This window comes from Cottoperca gobio, chromosome 21, assembly GCF_900634415.1.
Source record: "Cottoperca gobio chromosome 21, fCotGob3.1, whole genome shotgun sequence".
Lineage (NCBI taxonomy): Eukaryota > Metazoa > Chordata > Actinopteri > Perciformes > Bovichtidae > Cottoperca > Cottoperca gobio.
Window position 1 is genome coordinate 18,716,041 of NC_041375.1, and position 22,546 is coordinate 18,738,586.

A 22,546-nucleotide genomic window follows, 5' to 3' on the forward strand; every position below is an offset into this window, starting at 1 on the left:
TGAATAATTAAGTTGATTATTTTCAATTCAATATTTTTGAATATTATTATTATTATATTTTTATTTATTGATAAATATCGATAGAATACCCGAAAATACAGAAAATGGACTTCATAAGTTCCAAGAGCTGAAGTTTCAATCAACAGCCCAAAACCTAAACAAAATATTTTACTATTATATTAAAAATAGAAATATTGGTCTTTTTTTATTGATACCTAATTAACTAATTATTTCAGCAATGACCCAATATAATAACAGACTTTCTTTCAATCCTATCCCTCCCCTCCTGGCAGAGTGCTAGAGGCTGTAGAGATGCTTAGCACAGAATAATTGAAGCGGAAAACAAAACATAGTCCACATCTCAAGAAGGATCTGCATGTTACCGAGGATAGAAACCAGTAAAGAGGGAGATAGATTACCCACAGTTAAAGTTAAGATTCGTATTTTAATGCTGGTGAAAGTGAAACGTTTAAGACAGATTGCCCAAATCCATAAAAATGCAATTCAATAGACTTAAATAGAATTTTAAGGCCTTGAATTGAAATGGTGTAAAAGCCTTTTTTTCCAGGACCTGCTAAGTAACACTGCAGGAGACTAAGAAGGGATACAGTCAAATAAATGAGAGGAGGGATGAAGGGAGACAAAAAGAGGGAAAAGCTGTGAGTCTGAATGAAGTGTTGAAAGGAAAAAGAAAGAAAGGGAGGAAAAGGAGGGAAATAAACGGATTGAGTGAGCAGAGGTGTGCTCTGTATAGAAAATGGACGTATCCAGCTGTCCCTCCCATCCAGCTCTAACCAGAAACCCTTAAATCAAACAACTACGATCAAGCCTGACCACTGTAGCATCCCCAGGCCGCTTTCATTCGCTCTCATTCATTCATTCATTCATCCATTTTTCCTCTCCGCCGGTGCTTTAAGCCTACCAATTATCATCAGTTGCCCCCAGATGGCCTCTGTCCTTGTTCCTGTTTCAGCTGGCCTTTCAAACAGCCCCTGCATTAATAAGCCAGTTGTTACAAATAAAAAAGGGAGGTGAGCGGTGATTATTCAAAGCCCTCCTAAAAGAGAGAGAGGAAGCCTTCGTTTCACACCAGGGAGAGTAAAAGCACCGCCTGCCATTTATGGGGCTGTCCAATGGCCTGGTATGGAGACTACCACGGGTGATAATAAAGGAGAGAAAGGCTGTAATGGTTCAGGGTCTAAATACTGAAGAATCACTGACTGACAGGAATATGTAGATGAATTCAAAATTAAATCAAATGTATTTATATAGCCCAATATCACAAATTACACATTTGTCTCAGTGTGCTTTACAGACTGTACAGCACACGACACCCTCTGTCCTTAGACCCTCGCATCGCACAAGGAAAAACCTCCTAAAAGAAACCCCACAGTTAAAGGGGGAACAATGGAAGAAACCTCAGGGAGAGCAACTGAGGAGGGATCCCTCTCCCAGGACGGACAGACGTGCAATAGATGTCGTGTGTACAGGATAAACAACATAGTACAAATATAACATTTGACAGAAATGATGTTGTGATCAAAAAAGAGAAAGTTTGGATGACTCCAGGATAATGTCAAAAAAGGTTTCCTGGTGTCCGGCAGCATCCTGCATATTTCTGTTCAACAGGATACAAATAATAAACTATAAGGACTTAAATCCAGTCAAACACATGTTTTCTTTTATGTTTCTTGTTGTTTGAGCTTCACTCTGCAGAGTTTGACAAGGTTCATCTGTTAAAGAGGGAACTTTCTGTGATGCATCAGCAGGATCTTGTGACATCACAACTCATTTAAGAGCCAATCATGGTTCAATATTCAACAGTGTGTTTTGGAAACTTGAAACCTCTGGTTCACCTGCACTAAGAATACATTCACAGTGAAAAAGAAGACGTCTTGTGTCCAGTAGTTAAACATTTCAAATGAAAGATATTTGCATATTCACAGAATTCATACAATATGGATATCTTTAATGAGGGAGAATGAGTATGTCATTTTAAGAATTACTAACAAGATAATTGGACTTATTTGCTAGAAAAAACATATCAGACACAAATGATTAATCAGAGTATGTTTTGGAGGTGGGAGTTTGCACGTTGCAAGTAAAAAAGGATCATGTACATTCATTTTGTGTATATTATCTGACATAAGTATAGTATGACGATTAGTATATAGTGCATTCTTTATAGTACAAACAGTAGTGGGGATTCGAAACATTGCTTTCTATTTTGACAAATGTTTTTTGCCCTTTATTTATTTTTGGAATATAAACAATTAAGAGCCCTTTGTCAGAAATAAAGATTTAAATGGATGATAAATTTTCAATTTGCGAAACCCTACTCTAGGACTGACTTCAAAGGAAGGAAGAAATAAAAAACATGTCTCTGCCCAACCACACATTAAACTCTTGATGACGTTACTACGCAAGAGCACGATGTATCAAAACAAGAATGAAAGCAAACCAGACGCAGGTAGGTACTGAATTCTGTTTCAGATTCAAACAAACAAACCCAGGATGAAAATTAATCTGCATACCTTTACTGGGGAACCAGTTAGTTGAGGAGTCTGGAGATTGTGGATGCCATGTTGACATTTATAACCTTTGTTGGTAAATTTGTGTTGAAAACACGTGACTAAACTGCACGCAACAACCTAATTAGGCTAAAAGAGAAGAGGAAAATCGATAAAAACTCATGGTCATGTAATCTTTTTATACAATAGTTTATGAGAGTAAGAGTGAGTGTGTGAGTGTGTGAGTGTGTGTGTCTCATTTACCTGCACACCTGAAGCTCTGAGCAGTCAGTCCCTTCTCCACAGCCAGACAGGTGAGGATACTGAGGAAACTGGTAGTGACGGACTGCCGCTTGGCTCTCTGGGCCTCCCGCTGTCTCCTCTCCCTGGATGGTTTTGATCTCAACAGCACTCCCTGGAGGGCTGAAGGTCCTTCTCCTGATTCTCCCCCTTCTTCATGGGCAGGCCTCTGCGCTCCGACCGCCTCCCTCAGGGCCTCCACCCATTCCTGGGCCTTAGGCTGATCGTCTGCCTGAAGTCTGAGTACCTCTTTGGGGAAAACTACCTGGAAGCGGCCCCCTCTATCTGTCCACGGTTCTCCATTCTCTGGCTCCTGATCGTGCCGCACGGCCAAGCAGGAGGCCAGGGAGTACTGGAGGACAGGCTGGGACACGGATCCACGGCCCTCTGTAGGGAAGGCCCGGAGAGCAGTTCTGGTCAGGACGAATGTAAAGGCCCGCCAGTTGTTCTGATCCTTCAGCTGGTGGAGCAGACCAGCTTTGAGGACGTCCTGGCAGCGTTGGGTGAACAGCGGCAGCGTGGTGGGCCTGCTGGGGACGCCAGAATTAGGCTTGAGAGAGAGTGACGCCTCTGCTGAAGAGGAGGTGTCGCTGTCACCATCAGGCCTGGTGTCGAGCCCTGACGGAGAGGGCGATGAGGACGGTGACATGAGTGCAGGAAACTTGACAACGTGTTGCTTTTCTACTACAGTCTTACGCTGGTGATTCTCCTTCCTCGCAGGTCTGGCTGCCTGCACCTTCTCCCAAATCAGCCGTCTCCACTCCATAGCCTCCCATTGATTGGCCGCCCTCAGCTGGAGACGTGTGCTATTGAAGAACAAAGCCTGAAGCGTGCGTTGATCTGCGGGCTGGGTGACCTGACCTGGCTGGCTGCAGGGTGCTGGTGAGATGATGCTCTGGCAGTGTGACAGAGAGCAGGCGGTGGCCAGCTGGCGATTAGCGCTGCTGTCCAGAGTGTACAGCCGGAGCTCACAGGGCGTCAGCTCGACATAGCAAGGTGTCCAGCGACCCCGGGGGCCCTCACGCTGCTCCATCTCACCCTGCTTCACCACACTGCTACTGCTGCTTTTATCAGCTGGACAGAGACACAGAGGAGGAGAGGAAATAGGGAGAAATAAGACAAAGATGAGAAACGTGTGTGTGGTCAGAAAAAACACAGAGCGGTGGTATTTTGGTAAGAGATAGCCGTGTGCGGGTGATTCACTGAGAACTTTTTCTTGTCGCCAAGGCAGGAAGAAACAGTATTGTTAAGGAGGCCACTAGGCGGGCCTCCTGTTAGCTCACCCGGTAACACAGGCGACCCATATATAAAGGCTGAGTCCTTGCCACAGCGGCCACTGGTTCGAGTCCGACCTGTGGCCATTTGCTGTATGTCGTTCCCCTTCTCTCTCTCCCCTTTCACAATCTGCACTTCTGACTTCTCACAAGAAAAAAGGAGGCCACTAGGCAAACTGTCCCACTTTCTTAATCTAAAGGGCAGAGGCACACCCTCTCCCTATTTTGTCCTTTTCTCTCTGTTTTCCCCCCCGTCTACTGCTCAAGTTTGTTTTACCCTGATTTATGTCTTTCCTCTCTCCGTCTCCTCTTGTGATTATAGAGCGTTTAATCCTCGATTAAGGAGGGTTCAGACTTAGGCCTGTCATCTATAACAGTTTCTATAACCCTAACCCTAATCTTTAGTAAACCAGCACTTAAAAAACAGGAAAAACAAGAGTGACAATGCATGTCAATACAACAGGATTAAATAAAATACTTTTACGAATTCTTATTAAAACTTAAAACTCAGTGGTGGCAACAAATAATGTCCATAAAATCTAGATAAAAAAGGTCAAACAAAAGGTTTAGCAATGATTCTGCATCAGTGATCCAAATCATTGCGTAAAAACAAACATTACAACACGGATGAATATTTCACATGAAACCAAATACTGGATCAAGATTTCATCATTCTGGACTGTTCTGTTTTTGTTTCACAGTATTACAGAAGAAGAAGAGAGAGAGAAGCACCTGCTTCACAGAGCAGCAACAACTACAAGCTTTAGTATGAAACTGGTGACAAACAGATGAATCTTTATGAGGCAGCAAAGACTGAGGACTGAAACTGTGACCTATTCAATAAGATGTCTGCAAGTGCACTAACTTCGTGATTTACAGGTCAAAAGATGTGATGTCTGGAAGTTAAATACAATTATTATTTAGATAGTATTTCATCTACTACATTTCAACATGCAGTTAGAACCTGCTTCACAGTGACATAGTTACTGAAGTGCTGTCGAAACAATGTCTTTATGTAACTTTTCAGCCTAATTTAGCCCAGTTTTAACTTTAATGTCTAGATGTCTTTAGGTGGGTAGACCGGTTTACTTGAAAATATCAACAATCCCCTTTCCCTGACCCAATCCCACAAACTGATTTAATTGTAAACCCCCACCAGGAGCTGTCTAATTGGCAGATAGTGCATTTTGTTTCTTTAACGTGCTAAATCACTCAAGGAGGGAAAAGGAAAAGCTAAATCGTTCACAGCTCCGGTGGCAAGTCAAGTGCCTCATCAATCTTATCAAAACAGCCGTGGACATGGTGTCACTCCGGGTCTCGGACTTTGCATGTTAACAAACCTTTTTGCTAAAGGAACAAATGAATATGCAAATAAGTTCTTAGCTGGAATCAAGATTGGCTGATTGGCAGTCTTCACGCTTGGGAGGGTCGAGATGAGAATTAGGCATTGTGGCGAGGAAAACTGCTATTTTCAATTAGCCTTCATCTCCACCTGGTAGGTTTTGACATCACACTCTGGTAATAATCTAATATACACATACGAGCCTTCAAATAGAATTAACAATTTTCTCTCAGGGCTGCAAACTAACTATCCAGTACCGCTGCCCTCAAGTCAATCAAACCTCCTTAAACAAGCAACCTCACCCACTGATTAGGTAGCGAATCATAATACTACATGTCGCTTTACAATCTAACAGACTCCCACGGTTTCCTGGATACAAATGTGCACACAGACTGCACATTAAAAAGTAGGCGATGGCACCTGCAGACAAACACACACACACACACAGGTACACCATCCACTCTAAACCTCAGCGCTCAGCCTGTTCAGAGTCATAGTGGGGTGAAGCTATCCCAGCATGCACTGGGTGAGAGGTACAGTGGGGTCACACACTGGACAGGTTGTAAGTTTATCACAGGACTTTAACATGGGTAAAAACTTACACAACAGTCAACGTCAGCATCTAAAAGCTGCATGCGAGTGCGTGCGTGCTTACATTTTTACAGTGAGAAGAAAATGTGTTGCATGCTGTATCTTGAGGCATCGTTAGACAGGAGTTCCTTTAGTTCAAGACTTTATGTCACGATAACTGCCTTCAGTACTGGAGTTTTACTGTTCTGTGTGCTTTCTTAGCTGCAGCTGAGCAACTCAAGGTTGTTGTGTTTCATTCAAAGTCCATTTCTCTGTGTGGTTGGTAATCTGTGTCTACTTCATATGACATTTCAAATTTGTGGCTTACTGGGGCCTCCAATACTGATCGTTTACAATTAATCTTTCAATTGTTTCAGCTTTAAAAGATTATTAAATGCCACAATAACGAGGGCCCAAAGTGACACTGTCAAATTGCTATTTCTACTGTACTCAAGTCTAAAACACAAATATATTCAATTTGAGTAAATAAAAGAGAAATGCAGCAAATTCTTACATTTTAGAAGCAAGAACCAGCAAATATTTGGCCTTCTTGCCAAGATTGTTGGTGTTTCATTTATTGTTAGTTGACTAATTGAATAATGTAAATAATTCCTCAGCATAAGTTAACTCAGTGAATGTAAAAGTATATTTTTCATTGTTCTTTCATGCACTCTAATGTGGGAAGAACTGTGTTTTCATACATATAGCAAATAGTGCCTGGTCATTCAGAGGACTAGCTGATTAACTGTAATGGTTTGGATTCTGGTGTGTTAAATCCTGCTGATAATGTAACTTGGCTTTACAGTTTTATTAACAGGTGCATATATTTACATTAAAAGCTGCACGCAAAAGATGTTTACTTGCATGTACCTTGAACTTTTATGAGTATAAAAATATTGAGGAATGCTCGCAACAAAATGTGCAACCAAAAATAGACTTATAAGAAACATAATATACTAACAGGTGAACGCAATCTGTACAGTTCTGTGGGCAATGTTATTAAACATAAGAGCTTTAATAAAAAGCTACACATACAGCCTGTTTGTTTGGTCCCATGTATACATGTATATCGTGTATATAATAATGATCATCATTCCTATTTACCATCTAAACATCCCCAGCTGTCACTAATGGAAAGATATGGCTTGGCGGAGTTAAATAACTCTCTGCTTATTACCGTCCTTTTCCTACTTCTCTCTTTTCAATGCACATTGAGCCAAACTAAGTAGCCTGATGCCTTTTCACACATATGCTAATACTAAATAATCCTGCCAGTATCAGGGGCCGGGTAATTGGGTTGCTTCTCCTCTCGCCTCATTTGAGTCCATTTGCTGACAGGATTACAGGCTATTATGCCTCAGGATCGCTTAGGATCTCTTTAGGCCTTCAGATGGCCAAAACACACAAACAAATATAGAGTGTGTGTGTGTGTGTGTGTGTGTGTGTGTGTGTGTGTGTGTGTGTGTGTGTGTGTGTGTGTGTGTGTGTGTGTGTGTTGGGCTCTCTGACTGTCATAGCACAGCTGTGTCATTTCAAGTTATCATCATCTTCTATCATTATTGCTTTCTCTGAGGATGCTTCAACATAAGTACAGCATACGCCCTGATCTGCAGCACAGATAGTCTGAGACTTCTGTCCTCTGAAAGTCTCTCAAAGGCTGAGAAAGCTTTACGGTGAATGGACGGTCGATCAGAGGGGAGGAAGAGGAGGAGGAGGAGGAGGTGTACATGTCTCCGACAGGTAGGCCCAAATTATTGGTCAGCAGAGGAAATTACATCATCTTTACGGAGTCAAAGAAACAAAGACTCTCCATGTCACAAATGCCCAATTAGGCCAATCCTATGCCATTAAAAGGGTCAGTTTACCCAAATTAAGAACCATATAATTTCCCACTTAGCTTAGCGGTTACATTTCTCAATGTTTTGATATATCTGCTGCTAAAAACCACCGCAATATAATGGAGGTCAATGGAACTTTGTTTGTGGTGCCCACAGCATTGAAAGATGCTTTGACAAAACTCAACAGCAACATGTGTCTTCAGTTACTCCAGATAATCTATAATTATACTCAGTGTAATCGGGTCGGGTAGGGTCTCTTTGTACTGCCATGGTTCTCTGGCCAAAATATCTGAATGGATCTGTAAGTATTCAGTACCAGCTCTGACCACATGGTACGTCATAATCACCACCGGAAAATATATTTTAGGAAATAAAATGTAAAAATGTGATGCTATGAAATTATCTTTTTCTTTGGTCCAAAATAGGGATCTCAATTTCAATACTGAAAAATTGAGAGCACATCTTGATTGATATTCAAATTTAGAATCAAAATCGTGACACCCCTATAAATGAATGAACCTGTATGCAAAACGGTTAAAGAAATATTCGCCGGTTAATCGATTAACTTGTTGCTAAAACCTGACATCCATAATCCAATACTTTGGACAAGTGAAGACTAATGCAGTAATCTAACTGTGAAAAGCTTTCACTGTTTCTTTTACCTTTAACATCAAATACTTTCCAAAGGCAATGTGGATAACGGTCTTCTAATTGCTTGTTTTGTCAAGTGTGGAGTCAATTTTATTGGCATTGCCCAATAACCACAAATAACAGTTTTTTTCTGATCAACTGTCCAAAACCCAAAGATTACCAAAATCTTTTCAGCTCCATCATTGACCTAAAAGATTTGAACTGACAAATTGATAAAAGACACTTGTGCATTATATCACACTCACACCATGTAAACTCACCCTCTGGCTGGTGGTTGAGGATCATGTTCTTCAGAGTGTTGCAGTCCACAGTGGGCAGTCCGTTGTCCGTGTATACAGATGGCCGGTAGTTGACGTCTGACCTGGACCGGTTGTGTCCTTTCTTGAAGGCTGATTTGGACGAGGAGTTTGCGGTGTTGTTGGTGCACTCCTTGGTATGGGCTGCCAGATCGTTGGTGGAGCGCGCTCGGCTTCTCTTGCCATGCCTCAAGCTCATCCCCAGCCCCAACACGCTGAAGTTGTCGGCCCAGGCCAGGCCTAGGGGCCCAACCTCTGTCTGCTCCCTGGCCAGCAAGCCCCATACGCCACTGGAGCTCAGCTTCCCAAGCGCGGCACTGGACACCTCCTGCAGCTGCTTAGGCTGCCTGGAAGACTGGTTGGTTCCTGTCTGAGCTTGACTCGGACCTTGGCCGTGTATGCCGTCCATGCAGTGGATAAATTCCTCAGTGGCCTCAAGAGCTGGGCTGATATTGCCCACCATATCAAGCTGCTCAAGACCCTCCATGGCTGGGCCTTCTTCTGAACTACAAGTCCCACAGCTAGATGATTTTCCACAATGGACACAAAAACCCCATTAGCAGCATCCACATGTCCAACAAACCTAAGCTAAGAAAGGGGTGAGTAAGATCCAAATAGCCTGCAGGCTTCACAAACTGTCAAACTGCTGTGTGAAGCCAAGTCCTGCTCTCCGCCTCAAGACAGGGCCTTCGTCCAGGGTAACAGTCTTCCTTTCATCAGTGTGACTCTAGCTCTGGAGGGAAAGTCGACTACCTCTCTCGGGAAAGCTACTGCGGCATTATGCCAGAGCTAAACAGGGCTGGCAGTAGCCTGGGACTCCCCAAGTCAAGCCAATTTGGGTGGTAAACTATGTTACTTAGCCAGATACACACACTTTGGGCAAGACAAAACATTAAGATCCCTCTGCACAGTCAGAAATGTTCAGGGACTGGTTATTTTTGGCCCCTCAGGCGGCTGTGAAGTCATCAGATGGAGACCGTTTGTGGCTTCACTGTAACAAACGGAATAGAGAAAGAGGAAATGGTTCAGAGGAAGCATGCTGAACACAAGCAAAGAATGGAAACACAGCTGACAGTGAGAATACTGTGATTGAATTATACATAAAACTAACTCATGTTCCAGGCGCTTTCTTAAACTGTAAATAGAGGATTTACCAAGAGAAAAGTTGGATAAGAGGATAATGAAGCCTCCAGTTCAACAACTTTAAGCATCAAATTACCGACCCGCCTACAGTATCTTCATCGCACCAAGACCGGAGCTTCAAAGATTCTTCCTCAGCAAATAGAAACGATCATTCCCCCTCAAATGTCCTGATGAAATAATACTTGACTTCCTCCTTGGCTGCTTATCACTGGACTGAGCAGGCAGGGAGGAAGCAGGCCTGGGTGGGGTTCCTATCCATCTGCCTGACCGCCTGTCTCTTCTGATTCCCTCCACTCCTCTGTCTCTCTCTCTCCCTCCCTCTCTCAAAACCTCTTTCTTTTATCATCTGTGCTCTCTCGCCTTCATTGATTTTCTTCTCCTCTACAGCTCAGCCTTTTACTTTTCTCGACATATGAATTATTTAAACAACATTACATCACTGCTATTCAATTCGGAACGGGAGATGCATTGCATATTTACGACTTATCCATGAGAATTTCTAGGAGATACAAAGGAGGATATTATCAATGTAGATATTAATGTGATTTTAATGCTCTTAATGGATTTCTTTTGAGAATTTATTAACTTATATGCATTATGCTTGCCCGCGCAAGACCAAACAGTCCATTACTGCAAAGCACCACGAAATGTAATGCTGGCAAACAGTTCCAGCGTTACACTGAAACTGCTGACCTACTCCATTGTTTGCCATTTTCACACTTTCAATGACAATCCATTTCTTAGTATTCACATTCTATCTAAAATGTATTTCCAAGCTAATAACATTAGATGATAAAAAAATGTAATTAAATTAAATTGAGAGAAGAGAAGAAAAGTGAAATAAGATTGTTTTTTTTGTATTATTATTATTATTTTATTTTTAAATGGCACTAATCCCTAGATGCCATACTGTTAGCAATGCAGGATGAGTGCAGATGTGTGCGGCAGGATAATAAAGAGCCAAAACTCTGCGGAATTGTAACACATATTCTATTCTACTCTCTTTTTATCTCATGAATTACAAAGCATTAGTTTCAGGGACATCCAGTACGGATCACCAACACCAATTAGTTTAGATATTCTATTTTTAATTCAACACCTTGTATACTCACCAACATATTTCCCATGGTATCATCTGCCTGCAGATACAGCTCTGACCTAACCTGAGCATCGTCATCAAGTTACTCATCGAGCTTCCCACTGAACTCTTGTTGACTCACACAAGCTGTCAAGCCAATACAGCAAACATTAGCCAGGAAAGCACAGAGTGGAATACTATTGATCAGAGATGATGATGTAAACTGTAGAGCAAAGCATGAAGTATTTATCTTTGAAATTATCATAAGGGGACAGTATTCATCACAATGAAAACAGCCGAATGACCAAAAATCAAATGCTGATTTTATTATTAAAAATGTTACTCTCATAAACTATTGCTTAAATGTGCACTGTGCATATGTTACATTTAATTTAGCCTGATAATCAGCCTGAACTAACACTTTGTTTCACTTGCATTTCAACCACTTGGAACATTTGAGATGTGGACAGTAACCAGGCTTAATCTGTTTGGGGTTTTGAAGATGTATGTGCAACAACAACAACAACAACAACAACAAATGAAGAAGAAGAGGCACCCATCCTTAAAGCTTTTCTGATCTCATATTCAGGTTGAAGCTGCATGTTTTTTTAACTTCATCTACCAATTGCAATAGTAGTAATTCAATATATCAATATGTCAATATATGAGACACAAAACATGAGCATAATGTGGAAGGTAAGGTTCTGGCTGGAAAATAAATGTCAAATAAAATGCTCACTAAACTCCGTTATACATCCTAAGTGGAAAAACAGCACAACACATGTACACATTCTAAACAAAAACATCAGCTACATTCTTTATGTGACATCCTGGCCATGAGAGAACTTATTCTTCATTCAGATGTATTTTTAAAGCTGGAATGAGAAACTTAAGAGGTCAACACACATTAAAATGTAGTTAAAACTATTAAAATAGAAAGTGGAAGATTACATGAAGACTTTGAATGCATCAATGGTTCTCAGCTCTAACACTGGCTTATATGTGAGCACATACAAGAAATGTGTCTCAAAATAAATGAACAAAGACAGATAAAAATAAACAAACTATTTATATAACTACTATGTACATAAATGTAGGGTGTATAACATAAGTGTCTATAATTACAGTATATATAAGATGTATACAAAATTACCAACAAAATACAATGTCAAACGTTTCTGTAAATTGTAAACAACACAAATAGTGCAAATAAATAAATATGGAATTGATAAACATGAAGTGGGTGGCTATATCATCTTTAATTCCTAAAGTAATGTTACACAATGATGCTACTGAAGTTTAATAAGGACAGTAAACAACTAGAAATGAAAAACAAGCCTCAGTACTGTTGTTAGTGTTTGTCTCTGTTCCTGTATCAAGAAACACACAGTCAGCATCTCAGCAGTAAACAGACAGAGGTGAAGCCACGGTCAGCCTTTCGGGAAGCTACATTAACCTGCTACGTGAGCTAGCACAATAATACGTCCCGTTTATCACGACACACATGTTTATAGCCACATATAAGGAAAAGATTAACTACTCTGAAAGCTGGCTGAATAAGGCCTGTTTTTATCCCCAGCTAATGTGATGGGAGCCTGGGCTAGTTAGCTAGCAGCTAACGCTAGCCCCTCTCTCCATCCTTGATCAATGTCACTTTAATACAACATAAAACTGTTCACTCACTCACGTCTTAACCATAATGTGTGAGTGGATCTGTACTGGTATTGAGGTGAAACTGGTCCCGTTCAAATGCAGTAAAACATAAATCCAGACTCACCTTACTGTGTTTACCACTATGTCATTTTGACAGTCCGCCAGTATTAAAGTCCCCTGAATGCAACTGCAGCTAAAGGATAAAGGTTCCGTGTAACGTTTGAACACAGTATGCAGTTTACCCAATGTTATTAATGTATGACAAACTCTAACTTAAAATCAGTACATGATAGAACTGGCCTAATTATGAGCTAAGTAATTCAGTAAATGTTTGGAACAGTGCACAATAACCCCCACCTCAGACAGCTATACAGCACATCTAACAAAAACACAGAGAAATAATTTAGTAAGATTGAATAATCATAAATTTTTTATGCTTTTAGTCACACAATTAAACCTAAATAGACATCTAACAAGTGTGTTAATTCGTCATATGAAATTAAGTAAAATATTGTTTAATTTATTTGTATATTTTCCCATGAAAATACTTTCCTTTAGAATAATAAAAGATAGAAAATATAAAAATATAAATTACCAAAGTAAATACATTGTTTTAATAATAATTAAAATAACTGTTAATGTAATTATTGAGGAACATGACAAACAAAATAACACAGGTAACCTGTATACGGCACACTGATATTTCTTTTTATATCTTCATATCGATTCCTTTTCACATAAATGTATTTCTAATGCTAAGCCATTTCTGTGTTTTGTTTTTTCCTCATTCATTTGATTGCTATCTGTAGTTATAATGGCCCAGAGACAGCACAGGGATCAAAAAGGTTTTTTACCAAATCTTAGCTACATTTTCTTAACACCTCTTTTATGTCTCTCACCAATATGTTATGTGTTAAGGAAATGATGTTATACACAGGGCATTTTCATTATTTTCATTATCATGAAATGGGATAAAAATCCCTAAAAGGCATGATCAACACCACAGTTGATAACAGGGGGTGGTGCATTTATTTAGTCTCACAAAGAAAGGTTGTGACACACGTCTTCACAGACAAATCTGACCAAGATGGGAAGAGGACCAGAGAGTGGAAGACAGAGCGGAGCTGGAGAATAGTTTCCCTCTAATGGGCTGCTTGAAGCTGCCCCAAAACCCAAAATGTCAGTCCAGCAGAGAGAAACATCATTCAAGATGGACGCAGTATTTCAATTTAGGGTAAAATTGTGGTAATTTGTGGATGCATGAATAAAGCACAATACAAACTGAAATGATAAGGGACTAGGGCCGTTTCTGCTTTTGAAACTTTATTTTAGTGTACAAACTTTTATTTTGTTGTATGTTTTAATAGTATACGTAACGATTCATGATTCTGAAAATTAAATTGTGATCATTACACAAACAGATCATAAAGATTTCTCAATAACCTCGATGTTGTCATCTAAAATAATTGTATCAACAAAACGTCATGGTCCAGCTAACTGTCAATAATCCTGCACTTTTGATGATTTGGATACAAAGAAGTCAAATAAACAACATATTAATCTGAATAACTCGTAACTCATAACTTGTCCTCGTATTAAGAACATGGTCTTAAATGAAATAATGAAATGTATAGGGTGTAATTCTTCATCATTACTATACTACACTTATTTTTATTAAACAATATTAACATTGGCATTGCTTCAAATTGAGAAATTCTGTCCCATGATAAATGGTAAATGCTTTTGCACAGGCATAATGAATTTGTTGAATAAAAGTATCAGGGTAATACCAAAACAAATCTGGATATATTAATAATTAAAGGGTAAAAGTGATCATTCAAAATATCAGCACAAATGACTGATTATCAGGAGCTTCAATACAACAAATATCATTATCAGCTTTAATAAACCCATTTGAGAAAGAATCTCAGTTGGGCCTCCTTCTCCTTTCTTTGAATGCTCTTTGTCTGAATTTGTTTCAAAAGTGAAGGAGAGGAGGGTCGGCCGTCCTAATGGGCTCTACTGTGGTGTTACTTTCTCCGCAGCATTGTTGCAGGATAATAGTAATGCATGTCTCAGATTTTAAAAAGAACATTTCTTCAGATTTTTCTTTTAGACTAAGTGCCTGTGTCTGGATATAGGAATAATAATAACAAATAAGCATCAACTTTAGGAATAAGACCATCTCTGTCCACGAGGCTCTATCATTTTCTATCTAACAGCAATCTCACATCTCCTTCCCTTGACTCATGCACTCAGGTCTCTCTCTGTCCTGTCAGTCTTGCCTATTTCCTTCTATATTCTGATCATACCATCTTCTGGTGATGACTAAATTATGATTAGATTTAAGGATGTGCAGTGCTTTCATCTGTCTAGTGCGTTGTTTAATACTGCCCCCACTAACCCTTCTCGAACCGCCACCCCGACCCCCCAAACACACGCATCACAATAGTCATCTACCTCGACTCGCTCACCAGCTATTGAAGAGCAGAGTGGCTGCTTGGTTCCCATGGAAACACTGCGTGTGTATGTGTTTCAGTAAATGTTTCTCCCTCGCCGAGATTAAGTTGTACATGCACAAACACAAAAGCAAGGGTTCATTTTTCAATAGGTAAATAATTAGCAACCTGTGTACTGCTGCAATATAACCCTTTATATGAACTGAGAGGTAATAATAATAATAATAATAATAATAATAATAATAATAATAATAATAATAATAATAATAATAATAATAATAATAATAATAATAATAATAAATAACTGCTTAAAAAAACAGGTTCACCATTTTTCAATGTAAGTGATAGGGGACAAAATCTAGTGTTTTATTCAAAAATACATACAAAGTTTATCTGAAGTTAATATGAGGCTTCAGCAGCCAGAGTTAGACAAATAAAGTGGATATCTTCCAAAGTCTTCTTAGTATAAACCTCTTTGTGTTTCCATGTTGAGCTGCAGTAACATAAAGTACTAAAAAGACTTAACATTTGGAAAATAATCACTTGATTTGTCTAAATTGAACAACTGAAGCCTCACTTTGGATTACAATTCAGGTTGAGATTTCCGTGTGTTATGCTAGTAGCAGCTAACGTAGCCTTGAACGGCTTGCCTCGTGAGGAGTGGGCTACAGAAGTCTAGTAAGCTCACTTCTTTCAAAGTCCACACCAATATATTTCTTTTCATTTTGAAACTTGTGATCTTCAGCCCCGACTAAAAGAAGTGACATCACTTCGCTTCATACTACTATTTTCACATATGCATTAGTACTCCTCAACAACTGTAAACAGACTTTGCAACATCTTTCCCTTTAGGATGCAGAGCACTGAGCGCCTTTAGCCACTACAATCAAGACAATGACCTACCTGTAATAACTCACACGTGTACGAAAGACATCCAAACAAGCTGTAAACTCAGAGATTATCCCAACAGTTAAGTGACGGACGAAGGAAAAATCCCAATGCATTTACATTAAGCCCAGGATATTAATCAAAGACACCTTTCCGAATGATAGACTTTAAACTAACCTGAATAGGACTGGCCGACTTTAGAGGAATAACTTTACATGGTTACTAAGATTTATTTAAACCTGCTTTACTGTAAGGAAATTAGTTTCCTGCAGAATAATACTCAGTAAGTCTGTCTTCACTGAATCTTGCTTCAAGAAACATATCTCTATACTGTGTGTTTGGCTATATTATTATGGAAGATGACCATAGGGGGATAAAAAAGAAGAGATTTAGCTGTTATCCTGTTTGTTTCAATGTTTCAGTGTGGAGGTGAGCTTTTAAGAAAATCATCTCGAAACACACATTTGGGAAGAATAGTGTTTGATATGAATTATCAATTTCAGATTTAATGGATGTGTGTGTGTGTGTGTGTGTGTGTGTGTGTGTGTGTGTGTGTGTGTGTGTGTGTGTGTGTGTGTGTGTGTGTGTGTTCTGCCCTTGCACCACACGTCTCATTCACACCTAATGATCACAGCCTCTCACTGGCAGCCATCTCTCCTCCCAGACCAAATCCAATTACTGGGGACAATAGAAACCAGCTCCAGGCTCAGGGCTCCATCAGCTCCTCTGGGCTGCTGCTCCCTGCTCCGAGACTCCTGCTGGACCCCTAATCATGTCGAGGGTCCACAAGGGCCACAAAGTACACCTGTAGACACACACACACACACACACACACACACACACACACACACACACACACACACACACACACACATACACACATATACACACATACAAGTACAAAGAAAAACCAAATACAAACACACATCAAGCAGAAATGCAAACAAATAAAACCTAATGTACAAGTGATACAAAATATACAAGCAAATATGAATAAGAACATATAACCAAACACAGAGGTAACTGAGGCAACAAGAAATCACAAATAAAGCAAAAATAAAGTAAAACAATCAACAACAAACTAAATAAAACAACTCAAGCACAAATGCAAACACAAAAAAACACACATGGCAACATGACACTAAATATTACTAACATCCAGTACAACACACAATATTTAATATTTATCAATTCGATCATATGCTGTGCAACACACACACACACACACACACACACACACACACGCACACACACACACGCACACACACACACGCACACGCACACACACACACACACACACACACACACACACACACACACACACACACACTTTACAACACCACATGGTTCACTTATCAATGGCTCTATCTAGTGGCACAAACATGAAACAACAACGGTTTGTTCTCGATGGACCAAAATAAAAGCAGGAATCCTCTTAACAAACCTTTTAAAAAATCACAATGAATATCAGTCACACAAAAGAGGCTTGAAGCTGAGCAGCTGAAAGAAATATTCTCACATAAAGGTCCATTTCGTAGCTGCTCTGGAGCTTTCCTTAGACTGCTCAGGAAAACAATTCCATGACAACTAGGCATGCTGATGAACATGATTTGATATATCAAAAGCTCATGAAACATGAAATTGTTTAGGTTCTCAAAAGAGGTCACAGATTAATTATTAAAATTAAAATCAAATAATGATTAGAATTGGAATAAGTAGAATTTAAAGATTTCAAATCGGAAGAATTAGGAAATGATGTTTCTTAAATAATCTCACTATGATTTTACCGGGAGCTCTCACTATAGATTTAAGAAAGCACAACCATTTTCCCGTTGTTTCTATGGCAATGTTTTCAACTCTGACTGTAAATTTCAAAAACTAAAATGTCACTAAACACTTCCTCTCAACTAAAGTGACTTGATCTTTTAAGCATGAAAACAAAACGTTGTAGTTTGAAATTCTTAGATGGTGCCTAAAATTGATTTTGACTGAAACTTGTGTTTCCCAAAATAAAGAGTAGCTCCCTCTTTTTTCCATTCAGCAGTTTTTCTGTTCAATTATTGGCAGTATTTGTAGGAATACATTGAATTTTGAATTAATGCTTTTGTATTGGTTGGCGAACCAATATTGTTTCATAATTTGAACAATGGTTCGTGTCAGGTTGTAAAAGCAAAAACAAGGGTGGAAAAAGCTCTCCTATTTGTTTACTTAAGTTAAAATAACAATACCAAGTTACAAGCAAAAGTACAAAAGTATTAGCATCACAATGGTCTTGAAAGTAAAGGTACTCATTATGCAGACTGGCACATTTCAGAATAATGTTTATTATAATTATGCATTAATGTGTACGCATCACCAATGTTGCAGCTGGTAAAGGTGGGGGTAATTTTAACTACTTCATATACTTTTGAGGTAACTTGTACATTTCCCCCCAAAGGATTAGGCCTATATTATCTCATCTTAAGGTTTAAACTATAATAAAATATTATCATACTCAAGTAACGAACCTCAAAATTGTAAAGTATTGTAAAAGTAAATTATTGAAATTTTAAATGCAAGAAACACATTTATGTTGTCCCTGAAAAGAGTGATAATATAATCAATTGCATTGAGTTTGAAAATATCCGGAAAATGCTGAAAACTACACATGAAGTTGGGATATCGGCTTTTTAGCTCATTGGTCGTTGCCTTTTATTTTGAAAGTTACAACAGGATGTGTTAGGGTTTAATCACGTGACAGTAGCTAAGGCAACATGGCGAACGCCGGCAGGATGACCGTTGACGGAGAACTGCTGCGTAATGCTGAATATACTCCAAAAACAAACGTTAGGAGCGACGCAAGTATCGACACACGTCTGGTAAGTATCTGTTCTCACACTGAAGTTATTTGTGGAGTTAATTAAACTAAACCAATATACGATTTACCTGCTAACGTGTGTTACGTAACCTCAGCGACCGCTAACGTAACGTGACGGCACGTCACTGCTGCTGTTGCGAACTACCTTGAACTAGAATACAGGTCAACAAAACTGTGTAGTACATTTTGATCATGTCCACCCTCACTTTATATTCCCTTGGAATGTATTGTTCGGATTCGCTGAATATGACAATATATACAACCTCTTATAATGTAAATGTTCTGACAGTCGGTTACCTCCATGTCACATAAGGTACTTTATACACATATTGTAACATTTTATAATGCGAAAATCAAAAAATGATGGTGCATACACAAGATGCTCATCCTGCACTCTACCACTGTGGTTATATATGTGTTAGTACAGCGGTCTTCAACGTGTTTCAGGCCAAGGACACCGAAACTGGTGTAGCATGGAGCAGGGACCCCCTGCTTCAAACGAATGGGGGTGCTGTCGGAGTTCTGTGCGACGGGGGCGGGGCGGATGTGAATGTGCAAAAGAAAATAATATATACAGTGGATATAAAAAGTCTACAAAAACAAAAATCCAGAAAGAAAACAAAAACATTTTTAAATAAATAAAAACCACAACACCCTGATTGCATAAGTCTGCACACCCTTTCATAATGGGGGCTCTAGCTGTGTTCAAAGTTATTTAATCACATTCAAAATCATGCCTTTCTTACAAAAATAAATATCAAAGCCCGTTTGAGTCACCCCAAACCATGTGGGAAAATGTGTTGTAGTCTGACGAGACAAAGGTTGAACTTTTCGGCCTTAATTCTAAAAGATATGTTTGGCGCAAAGCCAATACAGCTCATCGTCCAAGGAACACCATACCGCCTGTGAAGCGTGGTGGTGGTAGCATCATGCTTTGGGGCTGGTTCAGGGGCTCTGGTCAAGATAGACGGGATAATAAATAGCTCCAAATATCAAGATATTCTGGCACTAAACCTGCTGGCTTCCGTCAGAAAGCTGAAGATGAAGAGGAATTTCACGTTCCAACATGACAATGACCCGAAGCACACGTCCAAGTCGACCAAGGCATGGCTTCAGAAAAGGAAAGTCAAAGTCTTGGAATGTCCCAGTCAGAGCCCGGACCTCCGTCCCATCGAGAACATATGGAATGACCTAAAGAGAGCTGTACACAGGAGATCCCCTCACAATTTGAAGGAACTTGAACTTTTCTGCAAAGAAGAGAGGGATACAATTCCAAAATCTCGATGTGCAAAGTTAATAGAGACTTATTCACAAAGACTTGCTGTTGTAATAAACGCAAAATGTAATTTCTTTCTGGATCTTTGTTTGTTGGAAGTTCCCATTAAAGATGGAACAAGTCTGACATTTACGTTGTTGTTATTTCTGTCTTTTATGTTTCAAAAACCTGCAATTTCATAAGGGTGTGTAGACTTTTTATATCCACTGTATATATATTTTATAAATATTTTTTTGCTATATCTTCAAACAATTTCGCGGACCCCCTGTTGAAGACCTATGTGTTAGTATGTTAGTTAATCATTTACAAGTTTTAAGCTTTGAAGGCCATTCAGCTCACTGAGAATATGAATTATGACATGACCAGAAGAAAAAAAACCTTTGTGAGCAAATAACTATTATTTTTTATTATTTGTTGTATTTTCTGCAGAGTAATCACAAACAACTCACTGGCAAATAAATATCAATCATCCAGGTCATCCGCAGTGGAGATTGTCTTGAAGCTCTCTCCACTTCTTTACTCTTCAAGCACCGGTGTTGTGCGACTTGTCCGACCCGGTGTGATAACTGCTGGATGTTTTGTTTTGGTGACAGGGAGGGACTCTGATTGCAGTCGGTCTTGGTGTGACTGCTGCAGCTTTTGCAGGTAAGAATAGTTTGATACAGGATCGAAAATGTACAATGATCATTTCATCAGGATGTGCATGTGCAGTATTCTTTTTCAGGTTTTTGTTTTCTTTCACTCATCGCTAAAATGTCGTCTTATTTTATTCTTTAGAAAGAGAAGTTTTCCTTACAGATTTCTGCTTTGCTTTCTTTTCATTAGAAATGTGTTTTTAACAGTTTCACGTATGCATTTGATCAACAGGCCGCTATGCATTCCAGCTGTGGAAGCCTCTTGGACAAGTCTTCTCTGAAACCGTCAGGAAGATGCCCACATCCGTGAGTCATTATTTAACCTCCTGTACATCTGCCTACAGTCCTATTAAGCTAAACTGTGTATCTTGTGTAGTTCTTTTGCTGAAGGTCTTTAGGTTCAAAGTATTGCTGATTTAAAAGCACTGCTGACAGCTCTCGTTGTTTCTTAGTGCTTTGTCTTTTTACTGTGTTGTGCTCAGGTTCTGGTTTTTGTACACGTTTTACACTTGACACCTCAGATAAAATCATTTAACATTCTCTGACTTTTGGGGGGGGGGGGGGGGGGGGGGGAATACAAACTCACAGATAGAATTAAGCCCGTCCTAAAGTATTTTAGGGGAATCAAAGATATAATCCCTTTCTGTTACCACAGGCTTTCTCGCCATATTACAAAGGAGGTTTTGAGGAGAAAATGTCGAAGCGAGAGGCCAGCCTCATTCTCGGCATCAGGTAATAAGATGTGTTGTAGTTCATATTTCTTAAACGTTATCCGTTAACGTATAAGTTTAGTCCTTCAGTGTGTGATCGCTCACATAGATGTATCATTTGTTTTATGTGCAGCCCCGCCTGCACTAAGGCCAAGGTACGCGACGCCCATCGTGCCATCATGGTCCAGAATCATCCAGATAAAGGTAAGCTTAAACTCTGACCCTCGAAGTGATGAAGACAAAAGTCAGATGTTGATAAATGAATTAGTACCAGAAGGACATATTATTAAAGAGGGGATAAAAGTAATCATATTTTATATATTTTTTGCCGAGTCATTAAAAAACTTGTGAATAGTTGAGTACACAAATGTGCCAAGAGTTGTGTGAGCTTTCCTACAGGACCCGCCATTAAAGTTAAATGATGTTTGATAAACTTGTGGCTGGATTGTTAAAGGAGAGATCACAGAATCTGACTGTGTGCAGGTGGGTCACCGTATCTCGCCGCTAAGATCAACGAGGCCAAAGACCTTTTGGACAAAGAAATCAGACGATGACTTGCAGAGTTAACGAACACTTTAAAGACTTCCATCACCTCCTGCAGGATCTCAGCTCTGTGCTGCTGCTCCACCAACATCAAGACTCCGGCTCAGGAAGCAAAACATATACATTCATGTACGTTTCCTTCATAGCAACATTACTTATCTCCAACTCAATTTGTCAACATTATGAACATATATGTATGTCAATGAAGAGGGAAGGATGTTGCTTTGAAATGACTCGAGGGTCATTTTGAATGAGTTTAGGGGTCATCAGAGGGCATGGATGGGTAGAGTCTCCCTCTAGTGGTAGCTGTGCTACATCAAGAAATATTTTGTATAAAGATTTATTATGAGTGTATAAATGGAAGCATATAAAAAGGTACTATGTAATCTATTTAAGGAATAAGACAATAATACATTAACATAATTCCATGTTTAAACAGTTAATGTGGAAGTGGTGAAATAAACTTTATTTGAAAACATCCAGTAGTTGTGTGTTTGTATTACAAACTGATTGTGCTGCAGAC

At 39.4% G+C, this 22,546-nt stretch overlaps 2 protein-coding genes across 3 annotated transcripts in view; one reads left to right on the top strand and one right to left on the bottom strand.

Annotated features, from left to right (window-relative positions):
* The window catches only part of plekhm3 (pleckstrin homology domain containing, family M, member 3), a 37,905-nt gene extending 25,052 nt beyond the window's left edge, over window positions 1–12,853 (bottom strand). The window contains exons 1-3 of one of the 2 annotated variants that reach the window (XM_029459279.1): window positions 12,780–12,853; window positions 8,746–9,772; window positions 2,775–3,884 (exon numbers count right to left, since the gene is read on the bottom strand). In XM_029459279.1, the coding sequence (XP_029315139.1) occupies window positions 2,775–3,884; window positions 8,746–9,268 (1,633 nt within the window). In that variant the 5' untranslated portion in view covers window positions 9,269–9,772; window positions 12,780–12,853. Of the gene's footprint in view, window positions 1–2,774; window positions 3,885–8,745; window positions 9,773–9,935; window positions 10,072–12,779 lie in introns of those variants that run through there. The other variant, XM_029459280.1, reaches the window with a different exon arrangement.
* Window positions 12,854–18,718: 5,865 nt separating this feature from the next.
* dnajc15 (DnaJ (Hsp40) homolog, subfamily C, member 15) lies at window positions 18,719–22,503 on the top strand. Its single transcript, XM_029459037.1, has 6 exons — window positions 18,719–18,860; window positions 20,729–20,780; window positions 21,003–21,076; window positions 21,426–21,502; window positions 21,614–21,684; window positions 21,964–22,503. The coding sequence occupies exons 1-6, from the start codon at window positions 18,756–18,758 to the stop codon at window positions 22,032–22,034; spliced, it is 450 nt and encodes a 149-aa protein (XP_029314897.1). The 5' UTR covers window positions 18,719–18,755; the 3' UTR covers window positions 22,035–22,503.
* Window positions 22,504–22,546: the final 43 nt, after the last annotated feature.

Coding starts and splice junctions, on each gene's coding strand:
- dnajc15 (XM_029459037.1), top strand. CDS start 18,756: ATGGCGAACGCCGGCAGGATGACCGTTGACGGAGAACTGCTGCGTAAT. Junction 20,781..21,002: donor GACTGCTGCAGCTTTTGCAG/GTAAGAATAGTT, acceptor TTTGATCAACAG/GCCGCTATGCATTCCAGCTG. Junction 21,077..21,425: donor TCAGGAAGATGCCCACATCC/GTGAGTCATTAT, acceptor CTGTTACCACAG/GCTTTCTCGCCATATTACAA.